The sequence below is a fragment of the Staurois parvus genome, unplaced genomic scaffold (assembly GCF_062004578.1).
Source record: "Staurois parvus isolate SC_StPar_1 unplaced genomic scaffold, SC_StPar_1.0 ptg000154l, whole genome shotgun sequence".
NCBI lineage: Eukaryota > Metazoa > Chordata > Amphibia > Anura > Ranidae > Staurois > Staurois parvus.
The window spans coordinates 20,414,169-20,426,988 of NW_028317950.1; the positions used below are offsets into that span (position 1 = coordinate 20,414,169).

At 40.2% G+C, this 12,820-nt stretch overlaps 1 protein-coding gene across 3 annotated transcripts in view; it reads right to left on the minus strand.

The window, feature by feature from the left end:
* FKBP15 (FKBP prolyl isomerase family member 15) overlaps positions 1 to 12,820 on the minus strand; it is a 79,526-nt gene that overhangs the window by 50,127 nt on the left and 16,579 nt on the right. For all 3 annotated transcript variants that reach the window (XM_089675191.1, XM_089675189.1, XM_089675190.1), the window contains exons 5-9: positions 9,634 to 9,708; positions 7,610 to 7,708; positions 2,675 to 2,824; positions 2,008 to 2,076; positions 1,622 to 1,765 (exon numbers count right to left, since the gene is read on the minus strand). In XM_089675191.1, the coding sequence (XP_089531317.1) occupies positions 1,622 to 1,765; positions 2,008 to 2,076; positions 2,675 to 2,824; positions 7,610 to 7,708; positions 9,634 to 9,708 (537 nt within the window). The remainder of the gene's footprint in view (positions 1 to 1,621; positions 1,766 to 2,007; positions 2,077 to 2,674; positions 2,825 to 7,609; positions 7,709 to 9,633; positions 9,709 to 12,820) is intronic.

A 12,820-nucleotide genomic window follows, 5' to 3' on the forward strand; every position in this document is an offset into this window, starting at 1 on the left:
TTTTTGCATGTGCGCTTTTGGTAGGCTTTTGACGCATTTTTTATGCATTCCAGTTCATTTTTTCCCCTTTTTCTTCCATTTAAAAATAGGGACATGTGCATTCCAGTGCATTTTACTGCGTTTATTTTTTTTCTTTTGCAACTGGAACGCACAGGAACTGCAAGCATGATGTGAACTATGACATTGACAATCATTTAACCTACTTTCTGTGCTTTTTGGTTGCAGAAAAAACGCAACCGAAACGCATGTAGTGTGAACTGGCCCTCAATTACAATAGGACTCACGTCTCAATTGTATACGATATAGTGTTTTTTTCTTATTTGCTAATTTTTTTACCCCACGAAAGTGGAGTTACCCTTTAAAGTCCAACTTCAGCCTTTCATTTTCTAGTTATGGATAGACATGAATTAGCTTTCCAATTTCATTTTTCTCTGTCTGGGTAAATTCTTCTCACTTCCTTTTCCTCTTTCACCATAACAATGAATAAAGATGAAAAGGGAAAAAAGGCAAAAACAATGACAATTTGAAAAAGATATTAACCTCGCCTTTGCTGCACTGGAGTTAGAAAACATGGTGGGGAAAAAAGTGACAAAAAAGTACACAGGAAAATAATCAGAAAATGAACTTATTTTGTAAGCAAGCTGGATATACATAAATCATTTAATTTTTGAGGTTGTTTTTTTTTTTTAACATTAAACCTCCGACATGAAATATGAATAAAGCATATTCCTCTATAGTGTGCTCAATTTCAGCTTGCTGCCTCTTTCCTCTGCCATCTGCATGAGTCCCTTCTGACAAATTTGCCTGACACCAAGAGGGAAATGGTGACAGGGGAAGACACAGCCTAAGGCTAGGCTCACATCTGTGTGGATGGTGCCGCTGACGATCCGCATGAAAATCCATGCAGCCGCACCACCCGCACAGAGAAATGCAGACCCGTGGGCGGGTGCCATTACTTCTAATGGCACGCCACCCGCACTGGAAAACGCAACCGTACTGGGAACCGAGGTTCCCGTGTGGGCTGTGTTTTCAGAAAAAGTGCAGGGACTTCTCTGCGTGTCACGGGGCACAGGAGTCCATTCAAATGAATGGGCTCTTGTGCCCGCGCAAAACGCGGTCCACACGGCCACATATATATGAACCGGGGCTAAGACTGACAACTCTGTGTGCTGTGTGAAAGGGAGGGGTGTCCCTTCCCTCCAATCAGCTCTCAGAGCTCTCCTCACTGAGCGTATCTTCAGCTCTCTGCCTCCCCCCCGATCCTGTGCAAATTCTGCACTTTGAATGGATGTAGGGAACAGACAGCGACAGAAAAACAGGTACAAGTTATATAGGAGCATTTGCTTCATCTCTGTGTATCACCTGAGGCCAGTCACTTCACCGGGTATAAGTAAAGGTTAACAACCCACTTTAACTAAGGAGCAACCGAGAAATCACATGACAACCAACAGGCTGTAGTATTACATGACCTTTTGCATGCAAACCATGGCAAAAAGACTGTAAAAGAAGCATTTCTTGGATGTCAAAGCACCAATATGACAGCAAATTGCTGTCTCAACCCATACTGTGAAACAACTGTAAAAAAGAGGTAAAACACAAAAAGCTTAAAAAGGGTACTTACTCTTTTAACTTCCACCTCAAAGAGCAGTGTGGCATTGGGAGGAATTCGGCCTGACAGTCCCTGAGAGCCATAAGCAAGACTTGGTGGAATCGCCAGAAACCTCTTCCCACTTTTCTTCATTCCCAGCATCCCCTCTTCCCAGCCCTAACCAAACATAAAACAGAAACACAACATATATAAATCCTTCCCATTGAAAACAGTCAGATGCTGGCATTCATTTTCAAAAACTTACAATATAAAGAGATAACATAGATCAAAATGGTTGCTGTACTCAACAACGGCACTTTCTTGCCAATATATCCCAAAAATAGCTCCCCGGAAATAAAACCAGAATTACAAGAATGGAACACATCATTCATTATAAGCACAATAACTCAGTTTGTTACTTTGATCACTTTTCCAGATCCAAGTTTTAGCCGCAGTAGTTTGTCCTTCTGTAGGTTGGAGTCAAACATCTGAAAATAAAATTTAAAAAATCCTAATATTAAAATGCAGTAAAATACATTTTTGAAATTTTTTAATGCTGTTCGCAAATAGTGCAAGTATGAGATACGTTAGCTTGATGTCACATTGGCAACTGGTGAATTGCCAAAGCATAACTTTCCTAATGGAAATCACCCCTTTGCTCTGCTATAGAATTTTAAATGCTAACAATACAGAAACAAAAGTGATGCTACACCAGTTCACACAGCGAGAGAGCGAAGCCATGGGAAAAAGTCAGTGGCCTGGAAGTGATATGGTCTTTGAGGATCTGTTGCTATTGACAGAACTGCTAGTATAACATGATCCTTGGAAGTCCACAGTAAAGCTTAATCTTGTTTTTTTTTTTTGTTATCACGGAGGCCAGATTCAGACCCTGCCTAATATGTGTTGCATTATCTTTTGATCATCTGTTTGTGATGTCACACACTACCAGTGTACAGCTCATACTACTCAAATCAGTCATATACAAAACTACATTGGAGTATACAAAATTTCAGTTCAATTGCTTTCAATTTTCTCAACTTGACAATACCTGAATTGCTGATGAACTAAACTATCTATCTAATGTACCTGGCCAATGCCGTGGTTCTGAAACAGCCATCCTGTGTAGGCAACTTCCAGTAGATCGCCCGAATCAGCTGCCTGTCCTTCTCCAGGTGTAAGATCTTGGGATAACACAGTATCCAGAGAGGGGGCGCTATTACACTTGGCAATACAAACCTGGTAGGAGAAGAGACCGAAAATATAAAAGAGAAGAGGACATGTGGACACTTAAAAGTATACCTTTTTCATCATTAACCACTTCAAGTCCGGACACTTTCACCCCCTTCCTGACCAGGTCAATTTTCAGCTTTGAGAGCTATCACACTCTGAATGACAATTGCACGGTCATGCAACACTGTACCCATATGAATTTTTTTAGCATTTTTTGAGACAGATAAAACTTTATTTTGGTGGTATTTATTCACCACTGAGATTTTTATTTTTTTGCTATATAAATGAAAGTCCAAAAATTTTGGAGAAAAAAAAAAGGGTTTTTCGTATAAAATTTTACAAATAAATAATCTTTCTTCAGAAATCTTGGCCAAAATTTATTCAGTTATCTTTTTAGTAAAATAAAAAAATAAAAAAAAAAAATAAAAAAACCCAAATTAGTTTATAACCAAAAATTATAATTTCTCAAAATTCATTTTACATTTTTATTTTATATTATTTTTTTTTTAACATACTGTCACCCTAGCAGTACAGTGTCACCATAGTGACACTGTACTACTTGTGGGGGGTGATGAAGATTTGATTTTTTATTTTTTTATTTTCACGGATTGCTTTTACACCCATAAAGGCTGTAAAAGCAATCATTTCTCCTCCTCTCTGGCTGCCTTCCTGCAGCCATTGGGAAATACTGAGAGCTGTGATTTGTCACAGCTTGTCACATGGTACAAGGCTGTTGTGAATAGCCTTTGTACCATGTGACCTCTGTGATCATTCACAGATTTCACACGTAGTAACCAATGAGGTCAAAAAGTGACATCTTGCTTACTACTATTCATGTGATCACGGATTCTCCAATCAGTGATCACATGATCGGGACCTCACACAGGAGGTCCCGTACAGAGATCGGTGCCCTCCAGACACAGCCGGCACCAGATCGCGGTGCCGTGCGCTCCCAGGAAGTGCGCACAAGCAGGGAAGCGGGAGACGTTTATAAACGGCCACCCACCCCTGCACTGCTCTCATCGGGCCGTTTATGTACATGGGCCAGACGGGAAGTGTTTAAAGAGACTGTCACCAATTTCTTTGTGAAGTCACTGGGGCATTGCAGGCAGCTCCTCACCATGTTATTGTAAATAAAGCAGCAGCAGTGGCTACTGAGCAATCACTGCAGAGGTGGCTACTGAGCAATCACTGCAGAGGTGGCTACTGAGCAATCACTGCAGAGGTGGCTACTGAGCAATCACTGCAGAGGTGGCTACTGTATACATAAAGGGAAAAAATGAGCTTCAAACTCAAGGTTATCTCCGTTACAAACCTCCCATCAAAAGAGAAACAGCTGAGTAGACACTGCAGAGGAGTTGTGTTACATCTAAAAGGAGGGGTGGGTTCGCTTTTCTCTGTTCTCCTGCATTAGGCCTTGGTCCTGCCACCTGCACTCTCATCAGGCTGTGCTGGAAGGCTTTTTTAAGTCCAGCTAATGTACTGGCATGAAAGTGGGAAGGCGATCCAAAAGCAACCATGAATCTGACACTCAGAGAAGGTTCCGAGATTTATAGCTGCTCTAGTAGGAATATTTAACATACATTACATAAACATAAGGCATGCATGTAAAGAGTTAATATATGGGATTGCTACATTTAACAGGAAAATGTTACAATTAAATGTTGAACATTAATTATTATCAGCAAGCAATAAGTTAGATTTAAATCAAATCCTCAAAGACCTCTGTGGCGCTGGGCTCCATAGATAAATTCATCTTTAAATTCCCCAGCAAATCTCCTTTATCTCCATCCCATCCCAGGGCACCTGACCTATGTTACCATTACAGATTAGAAGGCTGTCAAGTTACTAGTGAGAGGGGAGCATTTAAAGAATAAGTTCACCTTTGTTAAATAATAAATGCACATCTTTCTGCATTAAAAAAAAAAAAAAAGTGCACACCTGTATATTTATTTTACTAGGAGCCTGTAAAGCATTGCACCTGCAATCAGCAGGTACGGGTGCTATCTCAGTCTTCTGTAGACTGTCAGTGTATTAATCTGCTTGTACCTCGTACGGTAGAGTTGCCACCTCATCCCTTTAAAGCCAAACATATTAATTACACAGCTTCTCAGGCTAATTTATTGTAGATAAGGCACCAAGTGAGTTTAATTACCACCTTAATCAGATACAGAACCTGTGTAATCAATATGTGTCCGGTTTTAAAGGGATGGAGGTGGCAACCCTATCATACGGGCAGGCACTTACACAATGACAGGAAGCATCAATGAACTACATAGAGAAAACTCATCAGCACCCTTGTAGTTCACTGAGAGCTACAAGCCGTCAACCGCAGATGCTGTCAGTACTTGTAGATCATTCATTCACAGAACTCTGTGAATGAATGACGCGGCCAGGTGGGAGGAGCCCTGCATGGCCGCTTTTTGTTTAGATTGTGACAGCAGGTGTAGGCAGAAGATCCCGCTGCAACAACGGGGGATCATGGTGTGCAGGAGCTACTGCAACAGAAATATGTTACACCCTGAATAGGGATGCAACATATAACAAAAGGTGAAAGTATCCCATAAGTAAATGCATAAAATGCCCATAGCCTGGCACAAATCAAAAAGGAAAGTACATATTTAAAACTGAAATGTACACACAGAGGAGTAACTCATTCCTATCAGATGCCGCAGTTGGAGGTTTAATTCAAACAGGCCAAGTCTGAAGCCATTTAGCTCAACCATAGTGCTCTGGAAATCATTTCTCATGTGTATGGGCAGCACAGTGGCTAAATGGTTAGCACTTCTGCCTGGCAGTACTAGGGTCGTTGGTTCAAATCCCAACCACGGCATCACCTGCCTGGAGTTTGCATGTTCTCCCTGTGCCTATGTGGGTTTCCTCTGGGTACTCTGGTTTCCTCCCACACTCCAAAGACATGCTGGTAGGTTAATTGAATCCTGTCTAAATTGGCCCCAGTATGTACGAATGTCAGTTAGGGACCTTAGATTGTACACCCCTTGAGGGTTAGGGACTGATGTGAATGTAGTATATATGTAAAAGTGCTGCGTAAATTGATGGCGCTATATAAGTACCTGAAATAAATAAATATGGAAAAACCCAGCTGGCGTAATTATCTATCTCACATATAAAACATCAGTTTAAAAACACAGCTACAAAATGTCCTAAACCAATCTTAGCTCACCTTTATATTTCAATATTTTTTATATTGAAGAAGAATTTTGCATTTTTTTTTCCCTTTCATAATCAACAGTTTCAACAATTGAACAATAGTCATAACATAATGATTAGCCGCAATGCAATAAATAGTACATGGGTTGAACAGAAGATTTTGGAGGCAATGCTTAATCCCTGCCCGGAAGCAGAGTACATCATTTGTGTGCCATCAAAAACACCAAAGAAGGTTAACGCAGTGGTGGGATTGGGAGAAGGGGGAACCAGGAGGGAAGAGGTAGGAAACATCATAGCTCACCTTTAAAAAAAGTAATGTGTATTTAATAAATAGATATGTTGGATCAGCAGAGCAGAGTGCAAGAGAGCAATGGAAAAAAAAAAAAGGAATAGATTAGCGGCAATCGAGGACCAGAATAATGCTGCTTCCAAACAGTCCAATAACAGCAACTGACATCCCGCTATTAACAATCCAGTCTGCAAATCTCAAAGGACACAGTGAGTGGTATTGCTCTCTGAGATTTTTGAATTTGCAAAATATGTCTGCAAGATGGCTTGGCCCTTTTTTCTTCTACAACAGGGGTGTCCAACCTGCAGCCCAAGACAGCTATGAATCTGGCCCAACACAGAATTGTAAACTTAATGAAAAATGTTGATTTTTTTTTTTTTTTTGTAAAAATGCATTTACACTTGGTAAACACATGTAGCTGAAGAAAAATCTGACAGTGTCTCTTTACCTGACTTTTATAAAAGTTTTACCTCCCCTAAGAAAAGTCTCCCAATCTCCACAATCACGCCTTATTCATGTCATCTGTTTTCAGCATCACTTATATTTGTAACTATTTTCAAGACCAAAGCACATGAAGGGCAGAATTAGAACATATCATTAAATATTAAACATTAAAATATCTGAGCACCGAACCAGATACTGATGCATTAGTTCATCAAAAACAGTGCCAAATATTGCACTAATTTTATGATGCCCTCTTTTACTTTTAAAAAAATATATTTTTGTTCTAAAAGTTAAGTTTTAGTACTTAAATAGATATATTACCTATATCAGTAATCATTGTGATCTGACTTTTTCTGCTCATCAGCTATTCCTATTCTTAGTGTATGTAATGTGTGGCCCAAGACAATTCCTCTTCTTCCAACGTGGCCCAGGAAAGTCAAAAGTTTGGACAGCCCTGTGCTACAGGAAGTGTACTGAGCATGTACCCTAGTCATAGTCTGTTGTAAATTTCCGCAGATTCCCAAGCTCTGACAATTGGCTCAAGGGTGGGCAGATATCTCCCTGCCCGTGTTCTCAGGGCAATACATTTCCATCTATTATCTTATATTGTATTCCATCTAAATGTACTGTATATTGAAAAAAACCTGTCCTATTCCCTCTCGTTGTGTAGCTTGTCACAAATTGATCTTAGAGACTTTGGATGCAAGAGCAAGCTGACTGCTCTGGCCTATTGTCCACAACATTGTTTACATTCCAAAACTTTGCTGTTGTCCTCCACTGTCCTGTACACATATTGGAATCTGACAGCCTCCAGGCATATTCTCTAAACACAGCATAAAAATAGGCCAAATCTCCTCCCCTGGAATCTCAAGCTAGGGAGACCATACCTGTTTGCTGAAATCCAACGCTGATGCTTCTGATTCAAACATAACAGACCAACTCTGTCTCTGATCATCGTAAAAGGCAGCATAGTTATTGAGCTGAACCTGGAATATGAGAAGTCACACTTCCTGTTACTGATAAAAACTAGGGCAGAGAAAACCAACTTGGCTGTACCTTTTACTGCTGTGAAAGTTCTGCCATTGTAGCCTAAAGAAGGCGAACTTGCAATACTTTTAACTAGAATTACTGGAATACTTATCTCTGAATACTTACAGCAGCTCCGTTACAAAGAACTGGTCCCCCAAAATCCACTGGGGTCTATATAAAGCGAAAATCAAAGCAAACTGCTAAAATACAAATATGTCAGCTGATTTGTCTGTCAAAGGATTTTTACAGCTGCATATCCAGTCCCGAAATTTACATGTCTGGCCAGTCAGCCGAGCCAGCATAGAGACCCAGCTATTGTCTACTGCAGTTAGAGCAATACAGCTTGGTCAACATCCTGCCCCCAGCCTGTAATTAAAGAAGCTGTAAGTATATGTGTCTGTAGCAGTACCAGATTGTCTCCTATATCTGCCTCTCCCTATGAGTTCTAAGCCCCATGAGGTGGATATCAACTCAAATTTAGGCTCCTAGCTGTATTTAACAATAGGAATAATACATTTTAACTACATTTATTGGTGTTGGAGTGGTTCTAAAGCCTTAAGGGTTTATTTACCTTAATGCATTAAGGTAAAAAAACTTCTATTGTACAGGATACCCCCAACCCCCTTACATTTACCGAGGCCCGATCTCGATCCAGTGCTGTGCACAAGAGCTGCAGCTCTCCCAGCTCTGTCCCACCTCATTGTGCATATTGATAGCAGTGGGAACCATTGGCTCCCACTCCTGTCAATCAAATACTATGAGGGAGTGCGGGATGGGGCCGACTCCCGCAGCCTGTGTCAATAGACACAGGGGGGTTTATTTACTAAAGCTGGAGAGTCCAAAATCAGACTCCCTTCTGCATAGAAACCAATCAGCTTCTAACCTCAGCTTATTCAATGAAGCTTTGGCAATGAAACCTGGAAGCTGATTGGTTTCTATGCAGAAGGGAGTCTGATTTTGGACTCTCCAGCTTTAGTAAATAAATCCCAGAGTGACTTGAGAGTGAGCCTGCACAGGTTTCCCCATAGAAAGTGGCTATGGGGGCACTCAGCGGGGTGGGAGGAGCCAGGAGCATCGTCAAAGGACTCAAGAAGAGGAGGATCAGGGCTAAGCACAGATGTGAGGGATAAAAGGAGAGGTTTGGGAGTTTACAGAGGATGATTCAAGAAGGGAAAAAAAAAACACGAGAACTTTTCATGAAAAATAGATTACAGGGCTATACTGTATGTGTATGGATTATTTTTGAAGAGTAAAAATATTGTTTGTTGTCACTTTAAAGCCATGTCCTCTGTATAACTCTGCCCACACATAGTGCATGTGTTCCTACACACATACAGGGATGCCCAGAATTAGAGGAGGGCTTTGCCCATAGCCCATAGCATAAAACAAACTCAGATTCTGAGAAAACGACAAAGTTTGTTTGCTCCACATTATTCATCACCTTGGAACTTCTCATCATGTGCGAGTAACTTAGGTGACACATCTACACTGTCCATAATCCTACATTTTTGGTTACTTTCACTACGTCTTGTTTAACATTACTCACTAGATAGTTATCAGGGTAAAGCAGAACTCCAGGCAAATTACAGGTGTATAAGTCAATAACAAATCATGCTCACAATACCTACGATTCAATGTTTAAAGATCAGGAGGAGGGTGTAAAAGGTGGCAGAGGAAGCAGCAAAACAAATAGGAAATAATAGTATCATTGACATGGCTATGTAGTGTAGCTGAGGCATGTAAATCACAAATCTGGATAAACAGAATTTAAAAAGAAATCCTTCTGCAGTTGAATCAATCAACTTGTATGTAAAACCACTCTGTATTTAGCAGACTGCCTTTAGTTCCAACATTTAGCTGTAAATAATAAAATTATACATACTGTGAACACAAATCCAGGATGGACCTTCGCAGAGGTAACCGGCTGCTGTTGGCTGATGTAGAGAAGGATTCTGTACTAAATTTTAGAAAAAAAACATAAAGAAGAGTCAGAGAAAGGTAAAGCCTTCATGAACATTACACAAAAATGAGGATTATAAAAGAGGAAACTTGCTAGCTCAGCACAGAAAACCTTTCATTCTCCATCTACAGCTGTTTTTCTACAACTGGGAGGGTATGTTGCAACTTTACATTTTGCTACAGGCCCTCTACCTGTGTTTAGAAAAATATGGAGGCTGAAATTTCTGAATTAAAAAAAAAAAACCCTACTACCCTGGATGCCTCTTCAATATACTTTTAGAGCAACTGATCAGGAACAAGGATACACCCAGTGAACTCCAAACAACTGACCTAAAATGCTTTTTCTGGGTCATTTACTCAAAGTACTCTAGCATTTTCCAAAGGTTGGAAACGACAGCATACATACATCTCAGGAGTAGTTCTGTAAAATGACACAAAAGGGTAGCTCAAAGACACATTATTTACCTTTAAAATGTGCTATAATAAGGGCGTTGAGTTCTATAACCATTGTCACTGCTGAAACATGTTAGGGTAATATCATTCAGCCAGAGTTAGACGGCAGCCCTGCTCAAACAGATGCTTGGCATCAGTCCCCTACATACTACTGGAGACCAAATGTCCAACATCTACAAAGATATACACCAAGTACAAACAAGGAATGCTCTTTTGTCTCTTAGTAGTCTTCATATTGCAAGCTGAACAACAAAAACATTGCACTTTTTTAACTTTTAGTCTGATTTGAAGCAAAATGGTCATCTTATAATTTTTAAGCTGTTAAATGAACAAAATGCAGTGGGGTAGCAGTGCTTATAAATCGTCTGTCAAGTCCTGACCTGGGGTACAGTACACCATCTTAATTTCTTCAAGTGGAGCTTCACTATGATTCTGCCACCTCCCGATTAGGCTTTGTTCACATGGGCATACTTAAGTGTACATCTGTGTGACGGCAGTATTTGCCCACACTGGATGTACACGTGTTCCGTGCATTCTCTTGTAGGCAGATCCATTTTGGTGAAATGCGATGCAGCAGCTGCATAAACACAGCTGTTGCTCCCCATCTGACATATGTGTGGGTGCATGCGCATGTGTGTTCCCAAACTCACACGGTTTGCATTCAGGGACACGTATCCATACAGATACCCATTAGGGAATGGCTTCTGTGTCCATGCAGCCACTGCATCCTAATTAACATGAATGGGACTGCCTACACGCAGAAGCACCAAAATATCTGTACATCCTGTGCGGGCAAACACGGCCCTCGCACAAAGGAATGCTTTAGTACACCCGTGTGAAACAAAGCCTTAGTCTATCTATTACTGTGATATACAGCTTTACTGACCAACATAAGATATCAGAGGCAAGATGGGGTTCCATGCACTTCTTTTAGCAATTTAAAGATTTTAAGGAAACATGTACGGAGATAAAATAGGAACTAATATTCTCAATGAACATTTGGAAAAAGAATAAACACTCTTACATACTTCTAGAAAGCTTTGCATTAAATAAAAGTATTATTGGTTTATAAATATGTATATCAAAAATATGTATGAACTACTCTGTGTCAAAGTGAACCTTCTCTGTCCAGCAGCTACTCTGCAAGCTAAAGAAAAAATACTATGTAGTGTAGTCAACAGGTATATAGTGCCAATATAGGGTAAATGGTTCCAAAATGTATTTATTGCAATATATGCAATCACACTCCTGTGAGTGTAAACACACACACACACACACACACACACACACACACACACACACACTGGGGATCGAAAGTTTGGGCACCCCAGCTAAAAATTTGTATTATTGTGCATAAAGAAGCCAAGGAAAGATGGAAAAATCTCCAAAAGGCATCAAATTACAGATTAGACATTCTTATATGTCAACAAAAGTTAGATTTTATTTCCATCATTTACACTTTCAAAATAACAGAAAACAAAAAATGGCATCTGCAAAAGTTTGGGCACCCTGCAGAGTTAATATCTTGTACTGCCCCCTTTGCCAAGTATCACAGCTTGTAAACGCTTTTTGTAGCCAGCCAAGAGTCTTTCAATTCTTGTTTGAGGTATCTTTGCCCATTCTTCCTTACAAAAGTCTTCCAGTTCTTTGAGATTTCTGGGCTGTCTGTCACGCACTGCTCTTTTAAGGTCTATCCATAGATTTTCAATTATGTTGAGGTCAGGAGATTGTGAAGGCCATGGCAAAACCTTCAGTTTACACCTCTTGATGTAATCCCCCGTGGATTTCGAGGTGTGTTTAGGATCATTATCCATTTGTAGAAGCCATCCTCTCTTTAACTTCAGCTTTTTCACAGATGGCATCAAGTTACCATCCAAAATTTGCTGACATTTTATTGAATCCATTTTTCCTTCTACTCGTGAGATGTTCCCTGTGCCACTGGCTGCAACACAACCCCAAAGCATGATTGATCCAACCCCATGCTTAACAGTTGGACAGAGGTTCTTTTCATTAAATTCTGTGCCCCTTCTCCAAACGTACCTTTGCTCATTCCGGCCAAAAAGTTCAATTTTAACCTCATCGGTCCACAGAACTTGTTTCCAAAATGCATCAGGCTTGTCTATATGTTCATTTGCAAAGTTCAAACGATGATTTTTGTGGTGAGGACGTAGAAGAGGTTTTCTTCTGATGACTCTTCCATGAAGACCATATTTGTACAAGTATCTCTTTATAGTGGAATAGTGTACCACAACTCCAGTGTCTGCCAGATCTTTCTGGAGGGATCGTGCAGTCAAACGTGGGTTTTGAATTGTTTTTCTCACAATCCTGCGAGCTGTTCTATCTGATATATGTCTTTTGTTGACATATTATAAGAATGTCTAATCTGTAATTTGATGCCTTTTGGAGATTTTTCCATCTTTCCTTGGCTTCTTTATGCACATTAATACAAATGTTTAGCTGGGGTGCCCAAACTTTCGATCCCCACTGTATATATATACACACACACACACACACACACACACACACACACAGTGAGGTCCATATATATTTGGACACAGGCACAATTTTCATACTTTTGGCTCTGTATGCCACCAGAATAAATCTAAAATGAAACAAACAATCCAAGTGAATTTGAAGTGCAGACTTTCAGCTTTAAT